This window comes from Hipposideros armiger, unplaced genomic scaffold, assembly GCF_001890085.2.
Source record: "Hipposideros armiger isolate ML-2016 unplaced genomic scaffold, ASM189008v1 scaffold_710, whole genome shotgun sequence".
Taxonomy (NCBI): domain Eukaryota; kingdom Metazoa; phylum Chordata; class Mammalia; order Chiroptera; family Hipposideridae; genus Hipposideros; species Hipposideros armiger.
In genome coordinates, this window is record NW_017732060.1 from 707037 (window position 1) to 730381 (window position 23345).

The window sequence follows — 23345 nt, forward strand, 5'->3', positions numbered from 1 at the left end:
TTATTGATTTAACTTAAAAGCAAACAGCTTCTCAGTTCAATTTTGAATGTGACATGCTGATCCTTCTTTGTCCCAAATCTCTCTACCTAATGTCCAGCCCAGGTGCTGGGCAGGTTCTGGCTGTCCAGGGAACAGGCAGGGTGTGCCAACCCCACATCAGCCTAAACCGTCTGAGGACACTCCTGAAATCTTGCTGCAGCAAATATCACTCTGATCCTGACCACGTTTTCTGAATTCTGAGCTGCCTCTCAAGAGAGTCACCGCTCCCCACCTCGGCAAGGTTTTCCTGCCTTGAGCCCAGAATAACATGTCAGCTGTTGTGAACACCTCGAGTCCTTTTGATTTCTCTCCATAGTCACGTTTTATGTTCAGTTTCCCAGACAGGATGAACCAGAAATCATGCTTTTTTGGAAACAGATTTTTCATAGGAAGGAACTGAAACACCCTGAGTTGTCAGCAGCCTAGTCCGTGCTCTGAACACCCAGACTCGTGCCATTTAAGCTGAATCAGAGGACAGTTTCCCAGTCACCTGCTAGGGCTGTTCACGTTTCTGGCGTGTATTTTGCAGTGAATAACAGCAATGCATGAGCTGCAGCTAAAATAACAGAACCATAAAAACAGCCCCCTTTTCTAGGGCTGTCTCCTTGTTCCAGGAATGCTGAGCAAAGAGACCAATTACTAGCATGGATGTAAGCCGAAGGACCTAATGGTTTGCTTGAGAAGAAAAATGAACATTCTCGTCTCTTGCTCTCTGCCAACTTCATATGGGGACAGCTACTGCCATGGGTAAACACCACTACAGGTTAGCTTGCCCTAAGGTGTGTGTCACCGCGGGCCACTGAGAGGCACAGGGACGCTGGTCTCTCCCTTGGTTGCACCACTGAGCTCTTATCCTTAAAGGAACTTTGTTTTTGACCAGCTCACTAACCGTGATTGAAAACATCAGCTCCGCAGCAAGGCACAAGCCCTGGAGTTAGCAGGCCCTAATTGCTCCATTTACATAAAAGTAGAAACATACAACTTCTAAATATACATCTCTGGCACAGCGTGCCTTTTGCAATTACAGTAAAATAAGGTACCACAATTTCCCTCCCTGCTCCTTGTCGCAGCAAGCTGCTTTGCCGGGTTCTCCAGGGGCAGCTCCTCTAGGCGAGAACAGAGACTTGCAAACGCTCCAGCGAGGAGCTGGGAGCTTTGAGAAGTGGCAGGTCAATCGGGCCGCCTGCACGAAGCGGAAAACGGGGTGGCAGAAGGCCGCTGTGCTAGCGCAGTAGCCGGTAGGACTCAGCGCTCCCCGCGGGAAGGGGGCGGCTCAAGCGGCGTCAACGCCCCCGGCGCGCCTCAGTCCGCCCCGCAAGTCCCTGTCCTGGTCCCTGACACCGGCTGCGCTCTCGGCCCTGGCACCGAGGGCTGTTTCAGAGATTCCCAGCTGCACTCACTGAACAGTGATTTTTTTCCCCCTCCTTTCCCTCTCTGAATTCTTTAGCTGCCAAAGGGGGAAAGAATAAAAAGCTGCTCTGAAAAGCAGTTGCTCTTGCTGGTTCTCGAGGTAAAAATAGAGGCGGCCGCTGTGCACGGCCTGGCGGTCGCGTTCCGGCGTGATCCCTGCGAGCTGCCAGCAGGTGCTGCTCAAGGTACGGTGGCAGCAGAGCCGCCGGCCGCAGGGCCGGGGTGGGAGCTGCTGGGGGAAGGGCAGGAAGTGAAAGAGAAACCGAACAGAGCAAGGAACGGGAGATGCTGGTCGGGAGCTGGGCTAGCCTGCCTACCCGCTGGGCTCTGGAGTTTGGAAGGGAAAAGATCACTCCCAGTCCTGAATATTCGACGGAAGTTATTTTAACCTTCCTGCTTCCTCTACGACCCCCACCTTAATTTCCAATGAGTGAGGAGGCATTTCCAGTGTGTCTCAGCTCTGAGGCTGGGGAATCAGGTAAAGAATTACATCACAGCTGGTGGGCTGGCCTGGCAGGTGGGCATCTAATGGCACCCCGGCCTGAGTCACGCATTTAGGGTGGCTCCTCTAGTCTGGGAGCTGTAGATTCCCGTGACACAAATTTTTAGATAGGCATCTCAGAAATGGATCCCACTTTTTAGATGAGAACACTGAGGCCTGAGGTTACATGGTTAGTAAGCAGTGGGAGGGGGATCTCCATCCAGGTTTGTTGTGTGCCCCCAAACTCAAACACATTTCTAGGACACCAGGGTTCATGCATGGGGGAGGAGGTGACATGAGATGCCCCGCAGGCGGTTGCTCTCCCTGGGGCTCATCAAATAGGGTGGGGAAGCTCCTTTCTTAGGAAGAGGCTGAGTCCACCCAATTCTAAACTGATGGTCAGGTGTGCAGCTAATTAACTCTGATCCTATTTCTATCTTTCCCTCTCAGATCCCTTCTGTTCCTCTACAACCTAGTGATTTAATTTCCTACTTCATTTCTGCATATGCAGTTCTTAGAATGCTCCCCACACCCATACACAGTCAGGCTTCCACACTTTCTCTGTATTTAGCCAAGGCAGACCCTCTTACACAGAACACTTGGTTTCCGAAAGGCCAGCACCTCTATATTTTTCTTGTGGGCACAGTGAAAAGTTTATTTTATGCATGTTAAATCCTGCATACAAAACAACATATCTGGTCATATGGCTTTCATTAGGGCCAAACAATTTTGCACATTTTATTCAACTTGTCGTGAGGACCCAGCTTATGCTGTAGGTATATTCCTCCAAACTGCCCTTTTCCACCATTCTCCTCTGAAGATTCCTTCCTCCTGTGTTATTTCCCAGACTTGCTAACACACTGCCCCCCAAGAAAACCCTGCCCAATTTAACTCCTATTTGAAGGAATGTTCGCTTCTTTTCATTAATCTCATGTTATTTAGAAATTGTAACAATTTAGAAATCATAGGACTTGAAGGTCTGATAAAGAAGAATGATGTATGAGGTTTTCTTCTTTTTTATTTTCCTAGTTAGGTTGGGAGTCTGAAGAACTGGGAAGGATACTTATAAGGTTCACTTGAAGAGAATGACTATTTCCAAAGTTCTTGGTGATAAATGATTTATGAAGCAGGCATTCAATTTCAAGATGTAAAATAATAGTGTAACTCAGGGGAGGGGAGATCATCACCATATAGATATACATATTTTCCTATTTTTTTCTCAATGAAATATCTTATTTTTAAAAGTAAAATTAGGATAAAGAGCACTGAATTTTCTTGCCTGTAAGAAACAATAAAATACTTCGTAAATAGAGGCAACTTCATGAAGTAACAGATGTTTTATGTGAAGAATAAAACTGAACCTGAATATAATGAGAAGTGTGTGTGCAAATAGTAAAAGAAAAGTTGGAAGTTGGACACTCAGTGAAATATAGCTGTTTGAGTCTAGTATTTTTCTAAAAGGTAGTCTAGTCAGTTAGAGGTTGAACTGGCTCAGTGATCACCCAGGAGTGTCACAGCAGCTAAGAATGGCTTTTCATTAGATAATGGTTATGAAATATGTCTCACACTGGAAAAACCAGTCATCTGCTGATGTCATGCTGATTCTAACCAATCCTAAACAAAGCCCCAGCCCTCCTCTGTTTGAGTGGTACCAACGCATGAGTGTACAAGTAAGTAGTACAGTATAAAACTTCACAGTGCCAGTACCATGAAGAGGAACTCGGACAGCTCTGACCACATGATACAAGAGGCTGCTGGTGAAAGAGAGAGCACCGGAAAGGTAATGCTTTTAACTCTTACTGTGAGCTATTTACACATTCATGGTCAGAATCGTTAGGAGGCATCTACAACTTACTGGCACTTTCATACACTGTGTGATTTGTACCTTTTAATATTATTCAGGCAGGTTAATACAGCTTTTAATAGTAGAGGATGTAAATAGATTATGTGTTTATACAATCCATTCAGCACATAGATACAAGTACATATGCTAAAGAGAAAGCTATATATTTTTTTAAGTTACATTCACGAATAGTAAATTTAAGGAACACACAAACAGGAAACTTAGGGAACACACACATAAATTTAGGGAACATAGAATCTACATACTGATAAGTTGCACTTATCTAAATGCTACTATTAGGACTCTTGAGTTGTTTGGAGTCATTAAATTTTTAGTTCTATTTCAGACTCTCTTGTAAAACTTAATTGGACTACAAACTACTTTGGATACTGTATATGTGATGCCAAATAGCTAGATTATGTTAAGTATTACATTTCAAAGACAATCTATTGAACAATTATAATGCCCTCCTTCCCCATTCTGTTTCACCATCCCCCACTAAAAATGAGACTTTTTAGGGAATGTTGACAAAGTCTTAACAGTAATAGCAGAGTAATTGATATTCCTGGAGGTGAAACCCTAAAGGTGATAGATGGTTTGTAACATAGGAAGTCTTGCAAGTAGTTGTTTGGGAAAGGGGGACAATTCAGAAAACAATGTATCCAATTCAGAAAAGCATTGTTACCTGTGCAAACTGTAATTTTCATTTAGTGTCACAATTTTCTCACCCTCCTCTCCTGCACTTATGTCTTATCCTTGTAGTAATGACGTTTATTAACTCCCTCCCCCCAAACTGTATTGCTTGACTATAATACTCTGAACACACTAGGTGTCAGATATAAGCTGAGTATATCTACAGAAACTGAGAGGGCTTATGTGTGGGAAAGAAACCCAGAGGGAAGGAAAGCTTTAACAGATGGACCTCTTAAAGATACTTCTGCAAGATAAAAGCAATAAGACAAAATGAAAAAGGGGCGGGGGGGGGAGGGAGGAGAATAAAAAGAACTCAGGCATTGTTTAAAAATTCACATTTTTCTTTTTCTGTGAACACTGAAATCCATGATGATTTCATCTGTGCTGTTCCTTTGAGGGAAGCCATCAGTCCATGAACACACTGGTCCAGAATGGGGTAGGGGCTGGCTGAAAAAACTACCCACATGACAGAGAAAATAATTTGCAATATATTTTAGAGATTCATTTCCCACAGGACCAGTTATTCAAGTCATAGGAGCACACTATTTGTGTAAAATAATGTGGGAAAGGGCAAGTGAATTTTGCATTTTATTTGTGAAGTCGGGGCAAGTGGTGGTTGGCTATAATTTGTCAGCGTGAGTGTGTGTGTGTAGGGCAGGAGCTGGTGGTGGCTAGGGAGAGGGGAAGGCTTCCTGTGTCATGAGCCTGTAAACTGCTGCCTGCCTGCCTGCCTGTGGATCTTTCAGTGGCATTTTGCAGTTGGAAAAAGTAGAGTGTATTATATGACCCCAAACAAAAGTCCTATTGCACTCCCCTCAGATCACCTGGCAGTGTAGATGGCCCTGAACATTTCAATATGAATGAATGGGGAAATGGAAGACCTGCAGGGTTCCCTCAGGCCAGAACGGTTGACTGGCCCCCGGGGCACTGCTGGCCTCTAGCCTCTCTTCCCGACCTTCCCTACCTGACCCCAGACTGCTGGGACCCTGAGCCCCACCTTACCGGCCTGTGTGCTCGGAGTCCCCTAGGGCTCCGGCTGGAGAGGTTAGAGGGGTGGTGGGGGCAGACTGTTTCAATTAAGTCATCCCTGCGGATTGAGACAGTGCATTTACTTGGGGTTTTTCTTTCCTCTCCAAAAGAGGAAGAAGGTGAAGCAAGGGGACTGGGCAAAGAAAAAAAGAAAAAAAAAAAGGGAAGTAGAACAAAATTAGGAGGATTTCTTTCAGAAGGGAAAGTAGAACTCCCGAGAATGGTGATATTTGAAGAGAGGTGTGTGTGAGGGAGCAGTGAGCAGAAGGAAAGCAGCCTGTCAGAAAACGGGCTGTCCCTCCCCTTCCTAATCACAGCCTTTACTCACAGACAAACTCCCTCCCTCTCCCATTCACTCACTCACTTAGGGCCAATCGTTCTCTCTCTCTCTTCCTCTCTCCCTCTCTCCCTCTCTTTCTCCCTCTCTCCCTCCCTCTCTCCCTCTCCCCCCTTCTCTCCCTCTCTCTTCTGTCCCCCTCTCTCCTCTCTCCCTGTCTCTCTCCCTCCCATCCTCTCTCTGTCTCTGTCTCCCCCCACCCTGTCTTTCCCTCCCTCCCTCCCTCTCTCCCTCCCTCTCTCCCTTCCTCCCTCCTTCTCTCTTACTCCGAGACAGTCAGAACTCTCCTCCCTGACAGCCACAAACCTACAGCACTGAATGCATTCAGAGAGGGAACCTGCAAAGAAAACTTCACAGAAAACTTTTTGTTCTCGTTCCAGAGAATTTGCTGAAGAGGAGAAGGAAAAAACCAAACCAAAACAAACCCAACAAAAAACCTGTGCGTAAGGGGAGGGGGGAAAGCAGGGCCTTTAAAAAGGCAACCACAACAACTTTTGCTGCCAGGATGCCCTTGATTTGGCTGCGAGGATTTTTGTTGGCGAGTTGCTGGATTATAGTGAGGAGTTCCCCAACCCCGGGATCCGAGGGGCACAGTGGGGACCTCGCCTGCCCGTCCTGTGCGCTGACCACCCTACCCAAGGATGTACCCAACGCTCAGCCGGAGATGGTGGAGGCCGTCAAAAAGCACATTTTAAACATGCTGCACTTGAAGAAGAGACCCGAGGTCACCCAGCCGGTGCCCAAGGCGGCGCTTCTGAACGCGATCAGAAAGCTCCATGTGGGCAAAGTCGGGGAGAACGGGTACGTGGAGATAGAGGATGACATCGGAAGGAGGGCAGAAATGAATGAACTGATGGAGCAGACCTCGGAGATCATCACGTTCGCGGAATCAGGTGGGTGCGGGCACGGGGGGGTGGGGATGTGTTTCTCTGACAGTCCTCGGGGCAACTTCTCTATTCTCCAGTTGTAAACTGCCTGGGAGGGTCTCCAGTGATTAGGTGATGGTGGCGGGCGGGCGAAGGGGGAGGCCGGGGAGGGGGAGAGGACTGAGAAAGGGACTTCTGGTTGAGCCCTAGCTGTAGGTGGCTAGCTTCCACTTGCTGAACTCCGCGGGTCACCCGGAGAAAGCTCTCGGGCCAGCCCGGAGCTGAAAGTCGGTCTGTGAGAGTCTCCCTCGCCCTGCCTGTGAGACCGGGTCTGAGCAGCCTGATGAAAGGCGGAGAATATTCGGGTGCTGGGGGAGCTGAGGGAGCCTGGGAGGCTTCCGGACCCCATCCCAAGTTTATTGGGGGCGGGGGTGGGGGCGGGGAGTGCAGGATCAGGGTGGAATGGCACAGATGAAGTCATTGTCTTAAAACAAACCTTTCCTTTAAAAGTCCGTTCAGGGGCCACATCAGAGAAGCAGGACACATTTATTAGTGACTGTCATTTTTACCTTTAAGACTCCAAGAGCACAGGCATCTCATTCTGGGCAGTAAAAAAGCAACTTTGGGAGACAGCTGACATTGAACCAGCAGTCACTTTTGGAACACTGACTTTTGCTCTCTGAACCGAGAAAAAAAAAGAGTTTTGTTCTCTGTAAAGTTACTAAGAGCTCTCTGCCAAGGAATGCAACCTTGACAAAGTGCTCTCAGATACTACACTGAACTCTCACTCAATCCTAAGAGGAAGAACTTTAATAAATAGATTCTAATCGTTGGCTCAGGACCACACTAACCTGTTGCTGAATAGAAAATACCTGTCAAAAGTGGAGGCGGGACCAGGTTATTTTTACAGTTATGTGACACAGATCCTTTTGCATCTCTACAAGCCCATGCACGCCCGGGCACACAGATGTGTTAATACCGTGTTACTTTCATGGTAATGCCAGGCTAAGGAATCATATCACTTGCCAGATCGATTTGAAAGGAGTGCCATTGTTTTGTTTGGTAGAGCATATGGCCAGTAAAGTATGTGCAGGGGCTCCCAGCATTTCTGTTGAAAAGTTTTTTTGCGGCAGCAGTATAAACAATAAAGGCAGTACTCAGAATTTCCAATCCTGAAAACCTGTTGACTCAGATGTTCTGTTTTCAAGAAGACCTTCCAAGACCTGGGCATCCTTTTGGGGGAGCAGAGAGCCTGCTGGCAGCCTGGCTTCTCCCTGCAGGAGAAGCCCTGGGGTCCTGCAAGCCTCTTGGCCGGGCAGTTCAGCTCTCGCCCCAGCAGCTTCTCTTTTTTTTTTAAAAGAAGTTCTTAACTTTCTTTCCCTAACACTCTTTCTTGCTACACCCCAAAGGACAAGAAAAGTATGACTTCATCTTTTGAAGCTTTTTAAGTAAAAAAGTCAGGAGTTTCAAGTTGCCACCCAATTTTTCTCAACCTTTCCTGATGGCAAGGTAGGAAAGAAAGTGCCTAATGACATTGGGCCCTGAGCAGGGAATGGACTGCAGCCTTGGAGAGGTCCACTCCCTGTCCTGACACAAAGGGACCCTCTATATGTTTTTATATGCCAGTTGCCATACATGATGGCTTTCATTGCAGCTCCTCAATTGGCTTTACCACACATACAACTAAGTACACCTATCTGTGCCTTTGACCACCTTTAATATACACCTGACCCTAGCAATATGCCGGCTTTCCCACCTATCTGTCTTGTATAGCAAACCACTCGCTTGGCATTGGGAGATTCTGCAGGGAAAGAATTTGACCTTTTACATTTTTCTTACTCAGTGCCTGCATCTCAGTGCCAGTCTTTTTCTCAGTTATATGAAATCTTGTCATTTGTTAAAACTTTTCTGTTAGGTGTTTACTTTGAAAGATATTGAGCTACTTTTTAAAAAGGCAATTCATTTGACTCACATGTGGACTAAAGTTTAAGGTTTATGATGGAAAACTCCTTGTGGTTGAGTTTACAACTTGACTTCGGGTGAGCTGCTGGATTCTTACAAAAAGTTTATTATCCTGGCTTATTTTGCTCACCTGAGAAGTTTCATGCACCAACTTCAAGATGATTTAGTATAATTTCACAGATTTAATTATTGCTATACTACTCTCTAAGTAGAGTGCCATGTGAGTATTTTGCTGCTATTTTCCTGGGTAAGAGATTTATCATCTGAATGATTGTAGTGAATATATGAAAATGTCTTGTTGTTTTTGGAATAATTCATTCTTAATAAAATTCAAACTACATCAAATATCAAGATTTTTGGAGAATAGCAAAGGGCATTCATTTTTCTTTTTTTTATAAACTACTTTATACAGCATAGATAGACTCTAGTCGATAAGTGTCACCTGCATGCATGCCACAGATGCATACCCATAGACGCTCCTTTCAACTTCAAGATTCCTCAGTTGGGGAGTCACGTTTAATTTTCACCTCTAGTTCCTTGATGGTTGGACAGAGCGAAGACATGGCCACAGCAGTTGAGGGCCTGCAGAAGCTCAAGTGCCTAGAACTCTGAACTGAGTTGGTCCCATTATGTTCAGGTGGAAAGTGCTACATCTTTGTAAAACCGACAGGAGTTGTTATTGACTAGGCAACAAGGAATCGCTCTCAAGCACTCTGAAATTTATTCTAATAAACAAAAATTGACTTTTAAAAAAATTTATGTCACCCAAGATTGCTCACCAAGGTTACTGTATTCTTTGTACGGCTATCACAGAATCCTCTGTGTTTACCTAAGACCTTAAAGGAAAGCAAGAAGGGATGGGCATAGTCAAGCCAACTGTCACAACAATTGTCACTGAAGCTAAAATCAGTGGTCTTGACTGCTATATCTTATTTTATCTTATTTTGATTTGTAATAATAGCTGGTCAGTCAATATACAATGACAATATATTGCTGAGTCTCCATGTGCTGCCAAATTTATATGCCGGCTCTGGTAAATACGTTGGCAATTGACAGAACTTGCTGAAGAAAAACATATGAAACATTAAGAATTGGAAAATGCTCACACAGGCTAGGTGATGTTGAAAGCAATGCATATCTCTCCCCTTTTGGAGAGTGTAGTTACAGAAGATTTGTGTTAGAAATATACACTTCCCAAACAGGGCCCTAAGAAGGCTTGCTTGCATGACTATTTCCCCCACCCCAAGAAAGCCATCTCAAGGTGGAGTTGACTCTCAGCATGCCACTCCAGCCTTCTGAACTTTTCTTGGAGTTACACCTCACTGAAGGGTGTCTTACACTTTCTTCCCTGAATGATGGGAAATGATCGCCCACAAGAGGGCGCATTCCAAAGACATTTGCTCCTTACCAGTTAATCTAGGGAAACACAATTTCACCCACTGGAAACCCTAGTCTGTAGCGCCCTAATCTTAGTGATTATCAGTTTCTGCTTTCTTCCTCTCATCCTCCAGATAAAGTTAGGATTTTATGGGACGGGAGAAACACAACAACATGTAATGCATTAAATGAGTCAGAAGGAAAGGAAATGAGAATACTAGTGGTACATGTGAACTTTCCCTAAATCCATGAAAGATAGGAATGATAAATTTTAGAAGCAAGCAAAACAGTGTGTGGAGAAATGTGACCATGAATCATCAGCACTACTGATTTGCTCACACATCTCCCCCTAATATGGCCGCCTGGACTTTTACAGAAATGTCTACCATCTCCCCTGATTTTTGTTGCCTAGTTTGCCTGTCTTACCAACGCTTTTCACCAGCGACAAATGACAAGTGAATGAAAACAAGGAGGGAAAAGGCTAGTTATTTAATGCCTTGTGGGAACGTGGTGTACAGCTTCGGAGGATGTATTTGTTTCCAAACTGAGAGTGTGGAGAGAAACGGTGGAGAAATTATGTGAAAAGAGGCAAATAGTGGTTTGAGCCTGCAAAGTAGGTGTATTGGAGTGGGGGAGGTGTCAGGGTAAGAAATTCAGTTTTAATATTTGGAGAACTGGGCGTAATAGTAATACCTTCCCAGGCACTTTTCACAAAAACATGTATTTGTCTTGGCCCTCTTTTGCTAAAATATACTTGAGCACACTCTCTGAGCTGTAGTTCAGAATTCTTCATACTTGACTGGTTGGTTCCTAGATCCAAAGTCAAAAGTGTAAAAGTTCTCAGGAACTTTGGAAGAAGTCTCTGAAAGTCTGTAGGTGAACCTTAAGAATTTTTCTACTTCTTTTAGGAACCTAAAACCCCTTTCTCTCTACATATTTAACTTGTTTTTTCATCACCGGTTAAATAGACCTGCAGGAATGTGGCTGAGCATTTACAATGGAATAGTAGATCATAAGAAAAGATATTAAGGCTAAAAAAGTCAATCAAGATAATTTATGACCAAACTTGCAGTTCTACAGGCGAGACCCCGTACTGTAGGTAAAGGGAGGCATAGCCCTCATGACTTCACTGGCTGCCTTATGCAGAAGCCCCTGGAAGCAGTCCAGAAGCAAAGTCAGTGCTTCAGACAACCCGCACGCTGTGAGTGGTAGCTTTGTATGCTCCCTTCAGTTTCTATACCATATCTAGGCACAGTGAAACCTTGGTGAAGAATGGAAAATTAAAGTAACAGCAGCATTTCACAGTGAGGCTTTTCCCCCATGGTGAGTTTAAATCCTCTATAAACAACAAGGCTTTCCACATTAACATCAGAGACATAATTATTACCCATATGTTGAAAGGCAGCATACTTTAAGCAAGATGCCAATGAGGAAAACAAAACAAAAATGAAACACTGTGAGTACTGCTTATTTCATTGGAAATGTTCATATACCCGTCTGCCCACAAACCTGAGTTGCTGGACTGGAGGGATGAGAAGCACCGTGGTGTGGGGGAAGGGAGCAATGAAGGCTTGACTGCTTAACCATCGGCATGCCTGCTTTTGTGACTGAGCTCTTACAAACATTTGTAACGTTCTGAAAGCAAAGGACAACCTGTTTTCAGGTGTTTTTACTTCCAGCTTCCAGTCTTTCCTCTTTCTAATCCCTCCACACTGGCAACAATTCAAAGGTGTTTCCTGCAAGATGCAGAATTTATCTCTCCTACCTATTTTATGCACTCTTTTCTCTCCCTTTGGTATATGTTCACTGAGCTCATAGAGGTTTAAGTAATGAAATATTATCACCCACATGGGTTTGCGTGGGACTTTCTTAGTGAATTACTCAGACAGAGCAGGCTGTGATACAAGCCTTGCTCACAAGCCTCTGGAGGGAAAAAATAGCACAGAGGATGAAAAGAATATTATCAGAGAGAAGATAATAAAAGGTCAGCAAAGCGACCAACTATATCTGGTTAGATAGGTAATAGTGTAGGAACCCAGTGTGCACCTGTAGAAACTGATGCTGTACCTGGTCACAAAGCATCATGGGAAGGCTTCCATTTCAGGATCTTATAGCCGGAGATGTATTTAAGTCAAACCTGAAACTGATTGGTAATTGATCTTAAACGCCTCAGCCTTAGGCAACCGCCTTCCACTTTTAAAATTGTTATGCGTAGAGATTGGAAGAATGGGAGCTTCCCGAAAGCATCCCTGCAGTATAACAGTCTCTCTTAGGTAATACACAAATAAAGGGGATGGCATCAAGAGGCCAGTTAAATTTTTCATACCTAAGAAATTTGAGGGTTGTAATATCTTTCTGAAACCTACAGCCCTGGTAAATATTAATTCCATCTCAGCTTTAGCTGTCTCATTTTCCCCACCCCCCTTCTGCAATGAAAGCTAAATGTAAAAGAAAAAATATGCAGTGTTTAATAAAGTCAGAATACAATAGAACTTTTAAAATGTACCTGCATGCAACGTAGACATTAGGAAGACTTGATTCTCTCTCTTCCCCCTGTTCTCCTGAGCATTATGGCAACAGCATTTTCATGAAATTGGATCTCAGTTTTACTTTTTTCCTGATAAAATATCATGCAATATACAAATAGCAGTTCCAGAAATGGACACCAGGAGAAGGAGGCGACAGGCATGTCAATTAGTAAGGGGAAAATCCAAATGTCAGAACTATGGGGGAGAGACACAGCACTGAGGCAATGGAGGAGAATATAGGGAACAGTCTCTCAGCTGAGATAAAGAAACTGATGCATAGATACACAGTGCCAGTCCTCTCCACAGCACCAGGCGATGCCATACAGTTAATTATCTGCCAGGACCGGGATGAAAGTCATTTTATGATGACTCTCTGATCCTAATATAACAGCATCTGACAGATTGAGCCCCCCCTAATGAGTACTCTCTTTGTACAATCCTCTCTCAGGAACACTAAATCATTTGCTTCCAAGTACAGCTGCCTGTGAAGAAGGGGTGGGGCTATCTCCTGCATTAGAAACCTGCTCTTGTGAAATGAGGCGCTGTCCTGTAGGCTGTTACTGGAAGTGAGGGACTCCCTGACCCTACAAAAGCAATCTGCATGTGCTGTCACTGGTTCAAGTCTGCCAATTAGCCCTACCTCGCCTCCCCTCCTCCCCAGCATCTGTAGCGGTCTCTGGACTTTATTCATGGAAAGTCCAATGTATGTGGGTCCGCACTGCCATCTGTCTCCTCCTTTTACCTGAGAACCATTTCCTTTCCCCTTCAGCCCCCCTCCTGTCATGGGACAGCGCAGAGCAGAGCCTGTGGGAATGAGTTATCTGAAACCCAGCTCTCCCATCCTGGGGAAAAGTCAGATTCTCCACTTTCATTCTCTTTCCTAGAAAAACAAAGCATGACCTTGTGCCCTCTGGATTCTCTAATTTAGCAGCTACTATCTCTCTGTCTTCAGAGTGGCACCCTGCACGTTTAGAGTTTCAGAAGTTGGCCTGCCTAGGCGCAGCAGTGAGAGCAGCAGGGAGCTAGCTGGCGCCTTCAGTGGCAGGAGCCTGCACTTGCCTCCCGCTGCTGTCTTCAGGGGCCTGGGTGGCTTTGGCAGCCTTTTCCTCTGATCTTGAGAGGACCCTGCCACCTTAAAACCGGCCCCCATTGCTCTCATAAATGTAAATGATTAAGGTAGCTTTCCTGGAGTCTTCTCTTCCCTGTCTTTAAAAAAAAAAAAGAACCCCCCCCCCACCACCAATTTTTAGCAACTGGGAATACGGGATTCATGGATTCACGTTTTGTAAAAAAAGTCACCATGCTTCCGAAAAAAAGACAGCTTTCCCCCTCTAACTGCTCCTTGCTCTGGTGATCTAATCATAAACCTAGCTTTATTATTCATTTCAACATCTGCCAGAGACGTGAGGTCAAAGGAACTCTCCTCACCACCACCATCGCGGCCAGCATCCTAACAAGTTTATACAAAGATGCCAGAGAGCCTTTCATATACATAAGCAGCCCTCCTTGGCCCTGGCCTCGTGAATTTACCACTATCATAATCACAGTGTGCAGAGTGTGTTAAATTAAGAACAGGATCTACGGTGCACAATGCACAGAAAAGCCTGCCTTCTGCTGCAGAGAACTTGAAACTGTGCCTAAAATTTATAGTACCGTAAACATCTCAGGGCGGAGAGTGATAAGTATGGCTGGATTTCCGTTAGCTATAGAAATCCAGGCAGGGAGAACCCTCCTAGGGAGTTGTAAGTTCTAAGATGAACTTCTTTAAGATTTTTCTCAGATTTGTGCATGGGAAGCATGTATACCGGACAGTTACAGGCATGGTACACGCAGGAGGTGGTCACGGAAAGGATGTGTTTCGTATATCACCAAGTGGTAAAAGTGGAAGGAGGAAAAGATTTGATCCAGCAAAGAATTCTAGGCTGAACACCTGCTTACAGTACTTGTATGAACAAACATACAGGTGCTAACGGAAAGAGAAGGAAAGAGACGACTTTCTAATTTTAGAGTTGGGTAAGAACTGAGTGGTGGCAGAACCCAATTGCCCACCAATGCAGGGATTTCCCCTCTCAGCAGCAGTTATCATTGGTGTTCACTAAGCTGCATTAAAGGAAGGGAGGCAAAAACGGGGGTTTCAGAGGTAGGAAGTAGATCTTGTAAGCTAATATTAGTCAATGTTAAGGATGCCTCTATTTTTTCATAAGCAATCAACCGATTGCCTACTTTCTGCTAAACACTGGACTGTGACACTGCACGGGGTAGATAGGACCTCAGACCTCACATCCTAAACTAGGATGGCAAGAGATGTTAGGGATGGCATCTAGAGGAAGTGGTGTCATCCCCTCTGCAATCTGAAACCTGAGGGTGGTATGTTGGGAGCAAGAGAGCTCTAGGCAGAAAGGACAGCAGGTGTTACTGCCTGGAGCGGACAGAGTGCATGGGATGCTCACAGCCTCAAACAAACATGATGTGGCTAGACCGCAGGATGGGGCACAGGGAGAGAGCTGATGCTGAAGGCAGGAGCAGTTCAGGCAGAGCCCAGAGTCGTGGGCAGTTTCTGTTTCAAACTGAGGGCACCAGGAACTCAGTAAAGGACGTGATCAGATCTGCCTTGGGAAAGATTCCTTTCCCCCGTTGTGGAAAAATGATTGCAGAGGGCCTTGGCTCCCTGGTGGAGGGGCAGATTAAAGAGAAAGCTGATGCTGTGACCCAGGAAAGAAGAGATGGGGAGTGGAGCAGGCTGTGGCCAGGGAGGAGGCTGCATACCACGCAGATGCGCTGGGCAGGGCAGGGGGCTGTTTGCGTGTTTGTGTGGGAATAATATTTCCACAGCTTGCTAAAGCTTACAGTGTTTTTATTTATGTTATCCCATTTGATCCTTTTGAACCTATGGGATAGTGGGTCACAGGTTGTGATGCCATTCCCACTTTATAGAAGATGAAACTGAAATTAAGCACTTAGCGAACAGATGCAGACCTCCTAGGCCCCCAGACACACTCAGATGTAGATCCTCTACTTTCTAGAATGAGAGTTGGCCAACTCTTTCTGTAAAGAGCCAGAGAATGAGTATTTTAGCTTCATGGGCCAGTCTCTGTTGCAGCTGCTCACCTCCATGTTAAAGTGCAAAAGCAGCCTTAGACAACCTATAAAGAGATGATCAGAACTGTGGTCCAATAAAACTTTATTTACCGCCTCTGAAGTTCAAATTTTATATAACTTTCATGTGTCACGAAATACTATTTTTCTTTACCCATTTAAAAATATCAAAACTATCCTGATGGCCTATGGGCTGTAATGTGTTGATCCTAATCCGAAGTGGTCTGTAAGGGAGGCCCCACAGGGACCTGATATTCGCAAACACAGGCACTAACGAGTGTCCCTGCTCTCTTGTGCTGTGTTTCATCTGCAGGCACGGCCAGGAAGACGCTGCACTTTGAGATTTCCAAAGAAGGTAGTGACCTGTCAGTGGTGGAGCGGGCAGAAGTCTGGCTCTTCCTGAAAGTCCCCAAGGCCAACAGGAACAGGACCAAAGTCACCATCCATCTCTTTCAGCAGCAGAAGCATCCGCAGGGCAGCTTGGACGCGGGGGACGAGGCCGAGGCGGTGGGCTTCATGGAGGGGAGGAGTGAACTGCTGATATCGGAAAAGGCGGTGGACGCTCGGAAGAGCACCTGGCACATCTTCCCGGTGTCCAGCAGCATCCAGCGCTTGCTGGACCAGGGCAAGAGCTCGCTGGACGTTCGGATTGCCTGTGATCAGTGCCATGAGACCGGCGCCAGCCTCGTGCTGCTGGGCAAGAAGAAGAAGAAGGAGGAGGAGGGGGAAGGGAGGAAGAAGGCCGGAGGGGAAGCAGCGGCGGGAGGGGACGACGAGAAGGAGCAGTCCCACAGACCTTTCCTCATGCTGCAGGCCAGGCAGTCCGAAGACCACCCTCACCGGCGGCGGCGGCGCGGCCTGGAGTGCGACGGCAAGGTCAACATCTGCTGTAAGAAACAGTTCTTTGTTAGTTTCAAGGACATTGGCTGGAATGACTGGATCATCGCTCCATCCGGCTATCATGCCAACTACTGCGAGGGTGAGTGCCCAAGCCATATAGCAGGCACGTCGGGGTCGTCGCTGTCCTTCCACTCAACCGTCATCAACCACTACCGCATGCGGGGTTACAGCCCTTTCGCCAACCTCAAGTCGTGCTGTGTGCCCACCAAGCTGAGACCCATGTCCATGCTGTACTATGATGATGGGCAAAACATCATCAAGAAAGACATTCAGAACATGATCGTGGAGGAGTGTGGGTGCTCCTAGAGTGCCCAGCCCAGGGGGGATGGGAACAAGAGTTGTCCAGAGAGGACAGTGGCAAAATGAAGAAATGTTTAAGGTTTCTGAGTTAAACAACCAGAAAAATAGAAATTAAAAAACAAACAAACAAACAAACAAATAAAAACAAGAAAACAAAAAACAAAAACTAAAAACAAAACCTGAAACAGATGAAGGAAGATGTGGAAAAATTCCCTATCCAGGGCTCAGAGGTGAAACAGTGAAGGAGACAGAAATTGGGAGGGAAAGGGAGAAAGGTGTATCCTCCATTGCTTCTGATATCAAAGTGGTGATATCAGTTGCTTAAACAGGAGTATTGTCCTCTCCTTTTCAGTTCCCCTTCAGGGTGAGCCTCAAAGTCAACTTGGCTAGGCTGCAATAATGTGGGCTAGCACAACCCAAATAGCATCTAGAAAGCCATGAATTCGAAAGGGCCAGTTACAGGCACTTTCCCACCCACTTACCCAGGTTGTAAGGTATGTCTGCGTGACCCTCTCTCTGTGTATATCAGTGCACACGCACACACACCACACACCTCCCCCCATACACACACACCACGCTCCCCAAAGACACACAGTCATACTCACACCACACACACATACACGGACACACACACACAAAGGCATTTCTACGCACTATATACATACACGTACTGGTAAAACAATAGTGTGCAGATGGTCACACTTTCTTTTTCTGCACCACTCTCGCAACAAAACAAAACAAAAACAAAAGAACAAAAGCCAACATAAAAAAATTGAGAACAAAAATGGGAAGAGTGAAAGATCAAGGAAAAAAGAATACAAAGTTACATTTCGTTAAGGTGCTTATGATCTTAGAACTATGCAACCTAATAGGTTTGAAACTGTTTACCTGAGAGAGAACAAAAAGAGAGACTTTTTTGTATTGGAAGTAACCTGATTAATTTTTATTTTCTTCAAGGAGAGATACTTGAAAGGAATATGTTTGTCCATCTGTTGGATCCAAACATTTCTATATTTTGTAAATGTTGTTGTTTTTTTTTTTTATCGTTTACTATTTGCACTACAATGGTGTTTGACCTGTCCAATCCTTATTTAACAAGTATTTTCTTTGGGTGGGGGTGGGGGGGTTAAGAGCTGCACTTAATGTGAGCTATAAAAGAACTGCTACAGCACACAAAATAGCTATTTTTATTATTATAATTATTATTATTATTTTGTACCTTAAAAAATAGACACATACACCAAAGACATTTGTGTGAGCCTTTAAACAGTCTGTCTGTGGTTGGTATCATTCGCCATCAGTGAGTCAGGGGTTGGGATTCACGGTTGAGTAGGGTGGATTGTGTTCAGGTTTAAAAGACCTGAGAAGTTTGGTTTTTGACTCGTTTCACATCCATGAAACAGGACATTTCATACTGGATGTACAGTAGTTGTACACTGTTGGATATCATGTTCAATCAAATTCATGAAATGCTACGTGCTTGTATATGTATATATACATTGCTTGTGCATATGCATATCTGTGTGTATATATACATGTATTACATCATGTCCTTACACATTTTAAGCACTTCAGGCTGTCATTTTTTAATGTTCTTAAAGCAATGAATGTTTGTGTGCAAAACACAGTATTTTTAAGAAGGATAGGCTATATAGTTTTTGCTTTTACTCTTAACTAGGTGGGCACATTTCAAATTTTTGGATGGGAAAAAGCCTGGAAATTTCAGTGACTATTCAGCAAGACCCTCTAAATGTACAGGGATCCAATTCACTCCTCTTCCTTGCTCCCCACCCCTAGCCTACAAGTTATTCCCTGCAGGGAGAAACAGGAAACTTTTGTTCATCACAGCTCTAGGCTGATTTTTTTTAATTGCAATTTATATTTATTATCTATTGGAATCAATCTTAAATCAGAAGATTTTTTCAGAAAAGAATTTTAATCTTTAATCCAGAATAAAAATGTTGGGTGCACTTTTTATTTTTTTATTTTTTTTTTACAGTTAAGGCCTGGTTGAAATGTTACCTGCACAGCTAGGCTAAATAATGTTGTCACTAGTTAAAAGATTAATAATTTGGGGGAGAATGTTAAAAGAGTGGGAGTAAGGAAGACAACAGTTATAAAAGGAGGTAAGGATGGGGGCAGGGGTAAAAATACCTAAGAATTTACAGCCAAAACTCTTGATGTAGAAGTTTGTATGTATTGATTCAGATGCAAAATGGAAAAAAAAACAAAAAACAAAAAAAACCACTTCATTTTATAAATATCAAAGTACATGCTTAAAGCTAAATTTTTACTAGTTTATTTCACAGTATTTAGCTTGCCTAGAACAGCTATACGTTATTCATTTATGTGCTTTCTAAAATACAGAGCCTTATTTTACTGACTTGTTTGAAGTTTGCAAAAATTGAAAGAGTTCTAATAATTGGGGAAAATTACATTCATTAACGTTTTGTAAAATATTGAAACTTTCAACCCTATGTCAATTCATAGATTAAAAAAATAATAATTGTAGGAAAATAATATATCAGTAAGAAACCAAATGTAACAAAAGGTGGTTTAACTCTTCTTGAAAAATGTACTAAATCCATATACTATAACACTAGGCAGCATGTAGGCAAACCACTTTAATGTTATTACCTGGAAAAGATATAATATTTACTATAGTCTAGAGCTCCACCCTTTCTTATGCAGGAAACACAACATGTAGTGCAAGAGAGTGGATTCTAATTAAGTATAAGAGGGAGACCATGCAAAATTGGAACTTACTTCCTCACCCTTAACCATTGACCAGAAATCAGGCAGGTGAGGAAGGTGGGTGTGGTGAGGGAAATTCTAAAGAAAGGAGTAGACAGCGATGTTCAACTTCACAAGTTTTCATAAAAAACATTGAGTTCCTTTTGAACTGCATCTTATTTGGTATTGGCCCTAATAGTGGAACCTATGAAAATAGAGTGGGGTGTGCTGGTTCACTATGCAATAGCAGAGATGGCAAAAGCCGTGGAAAAAAGCAAGTTACAAAGACAGCTCTCATATATGCTGTATCAAATATACATGCCATCTTTTTAAGCCCTTTAAGTCCTCAACATATTTAGGGCAAGATGGAGTTTGATTAGTGGCCAGAATAATTAGAAGCAGGTTGAAATAAAGTTCCATATGATAATATTTTAATGGGATGATTTAATTTAGATTAAAAGATTGGGTTATCACACATTTACAAACTTTTAACCATATTTCATTAAATTTATATGTCTTGAAATAGAATTATAAATTGCTACTATCTTTTAGTAATCTTGGAAGATGTGCAGCCTTGTGAACAACCAATACTTTTCATGTAGTAGCATGAGGCCAAAAGAAAAAGCTTTTAAATTCTACCATATTGGGTTCTTCATAGTAGGTTTTCCTTGAAACAAGGGTGGCTCTATCTGATCTTAGCATCTCTCTACCCTTTTTCTAGAACTATTTTCTGGGCTCTTAAAAACCTACCCGCACCAATCTTAAAAGCTCTGAAACACATTTGTCACCAAATGTCTTTTAAGAATGGTAACTGTTTTATAGATTGGATTGTACCTTTTTTTCTTTTGCCAAAAATTAAGACAAGTTTCAGCACACCGAACTGGGATTTTTCTTGTCCCTGAAGACCAGTCAATTTTATATTTACTTATTTAAGATTGATTCCACACTCTGTTTTCAAGGTGAATGCCTGAATTCCCCTCTTATGTAGAACAAGGGAATTTTGTTTTTCACTCCCATGGGATTGGACCTCGAGGTGACTGAAAAAAAGAAGAAGAAGAATGCAAATGCCTCAGTTGTATTGAGCTTAGATCAAATTATTGTGTTCACTTGAAAAAACGATCTTCTGTGGGCCTTTTGCAACTTCCATTTCCAATGTAAAGAAAAACTTAGTCACCCTAATAAATGAAACTTGTAGATGTGGACAGAAGGTTTGGGGTGGACTTTGTATGTGTTTAAATTATACCTTTTATCACTGAGAAGCTGTTATAAGGGTCAGAGAAAGTGAATGCTTGAAAGCTGTTCACATCTTCAAGAGCAGAAGCAAACCCCAAAGTCTCAGCTATATTATTATTTATTTTTTATGCATAAAGTGAATTGTTTCTTCTGTATTAATCATTTCTTCCATATTAACCCATTTCCAATGGGTTTTATCCTCTATTTAAATGCTTTGAAAAACAGTGCATTGACAATGGGTTGATATTTTTCTTTAAAAGAAAAATATAATTATGAAAGCCAAGATAATCTGAAGCCTGTTTTGTTTTTAAAAGTTTTTGTGTTCTGTGGTTGATGTTGTTTGTTTGTTTGTTTTTATTTTGTTTTTGTTGTTTTTTTTGTTTTTTTTTTGGCATACTACATGCAATTCTTTAACCAATGTCTGTTTGGCTAATGTAATTAAAAGTTGTTAATTTATATGAGTGCATTTCAACTATGTCAATGGTTTCTTAATATTTATTGTGTAGAAGTACTGGTAATTTTTTTATTTACAATATGTTTAAAGAGATAACAGTTTGATATGTTTTCATGTGTTTATAGCAGAAGTTATTTATTTCTATGGCATTCCAGCGGATATTTTGGTGTTTGCGAGGCATGCAGTCAATATTTTGTACAGTTAGTGGACAGTATTCAGCAACGCCTGATAGCTTCTTTGGCCTTATGTTAAATAAAAAGACCTCTTTGGGATTTATTTTTTATTTTTATTTTATGTCTTATTGGTTTTCTAAGATCAACTTCGCAAACATATTGCTACATCCTTTTCTGGGTGATAATTTTGTTTCTACTGTAATTATCTGGTAGAGTATGAGAAACAGATTGAATGGGAGAGAAAAGACAAAAGCTGGAATGAGAATTCAATAGGAAAAGAATACATATTACTGTGCAGAGGTTTGTAATGGGCTACAGATGCTTGGACCAGCAGTATTTATATTTTATTCATTTTGTTAATTTCCCATTTCTCAAACTGTAGTGGCAAGTAACATGAAATAGACACTCCTTCCCTCCCACTTTTTTCTCTCTGCCTTTCTCCCTCCTTCTTCCTTCCTTCTCTTCTTTCTTCCTCCTTTTCTTTCTGGCTAGAAATCTGGAACTGCACACAGCAACTAGAGCTAGAGAACTAGATGCACAGGAAAGAAAAGTACTGAGACCAACAGGACCAATTTGAAATCACACAAGTACAGCCAGGAATGAGTTGATCGGTCAACTTTTTCTTTTTTCCATCGGCATTTCTCTAGTATCTGTGCCGATCCCAGAGGTTTCTTTCTTTCTTTTTTTTTTTTAGAAACTAAATTCTGTAAATGCCCGTATGAACCAAGCGTGTATTCATTTTTTTTTATGCTTTCATATGTCTTTGTTTTAACTACCCTGAATAGTAGATAGTTATCCTGTTTTTACTGATAAATTTGAGGCATAAAATAACATTACTTGGAACTAGGATTCCAAGCCAGGTGTATCTTCAAGTCTAAAGTTAATTTTCTTTGTGCTGTTTCATACTTCCATTTTTGTGTTTATTTCCTTTTGTACTGAGAAAAAAAGAAGGGGGGTGGGTTTGAGTGTTGAAGACACTTCTAACTTTTGTTTTTTAATTGTTTTTTTTTTTTTAAAGATTTTATTGGGGAATTGGGGAAGGGAAGCATTGTGTTTTTCCAGGACCTCTCAGCTCCAAGTCAAGTTGTTGTCCTTCAATCTTAGTTTTGAAGGGCACAAGCTCAGCTCCAAGTCCAGTTGCCGCTTTCAATCTAGTTGCAGGGGGACGCAGTCCACCATCCCATGCAGAAGTCAAACCAGCAACCTTGTTGTTAAGAGCATGCAACTCCCCTAGCTGAGCCATCTGGCTTCCCATTGGTAACTCAGTGGCAGCTCAGCTCGGGCACAGCTCACTGGCCCATGTGGGAATTGAACCGGCAACCCTGTTGCTCAGAGCTCACACTCCAACCAACTGAGCCACCTGACCGGCCCACTTCTAACTTTTTAACATAGATACGTTATACTCACCAGATAGTTCACTTGTACTTACATCCAAGTGACGTGCCAAGTTCATGTAAATTCATAGTAAATCCTTTTTATTTGTTTTAGGTAGGACATTTTCATTTTTGAAATTAGAAAATGGATTTGTTATAGCTTTGCTTTATATTTATTAATTTGTCTTATTTTTCTATCTTTATATTTTGCTAGAGGAAACCTTTTGTCCAAAATATTTTACTTTATGGGCCCAATGATATTGTGTGTGTGTGTGTGTGTGTGTGTGTGTGTGTGTGTGTGTGTGTGTTGCAGGAGCACATGCATCAGCCTTAATTTCCTGCCAAGTTTAATAATGAATGCATTTCAGGAAATAGTATAAAGTCTATTGAATCACAAATGAGTAATATTATGAAATTTATATGGTTGTTATAATTAATGCAAAAACAACTGAAGTCGAGTAGAGAAAAATATATTGAATATGTATATTACACATCTAACATACATATATACATATGTA

At 42.8% G+C, this 23345-nt stretch overlaps 1 protein-coding gene across 1 annotated transcript; it reads left to right on the forward strand.

The window, feature by feature from the left end:
* Positions 1 to 1734: 1734 nt before the first annotated feature.
* On the forward strand, positions 1735 to 16979 carry INHBA (inhibin subunit beta A). The gene is made up of 4 exons (XM_019627119.1): positions 1735 to 1927; positions 3629 to 3710; positions 6213 to 6725; positions 15975 to 16979. Exons 3-4 carry the CDS (start codon positions 6338 to 6340, stop codon positions 16865 to 16867), a joined length of 1281 nt encoding a protein of 426 aa, XP_019482664.1. The 5' UTR covers positions 1735 to 1927; positions 3629 to 3710; positions 6213 to 6337; the 3' UTR covers positions 16868 to 16979.
* The last annotated feature ends 6366 nt before the right edge of the window (positions 16980 to 23345 follow it).

What these genes read in the sequence shown, in the direction of transcription:
- INHBA (XM_019627119.1), top strand. Translation starts at nt 6,338, where the DNA reads ATGCCCTTGATTTGGCTGCGAGGATTTTTGTTGGCGAGTTGCTGGATT. An exon ending in CATCACGTTCGCGGAATCAG is followed by an intron (nt 6,726 to 15,974) that starts GTGGGTGCGGGC and finishes TTTCATCTGCAG; the next exon opens with GCACGGCCAGGAAGACGCTG.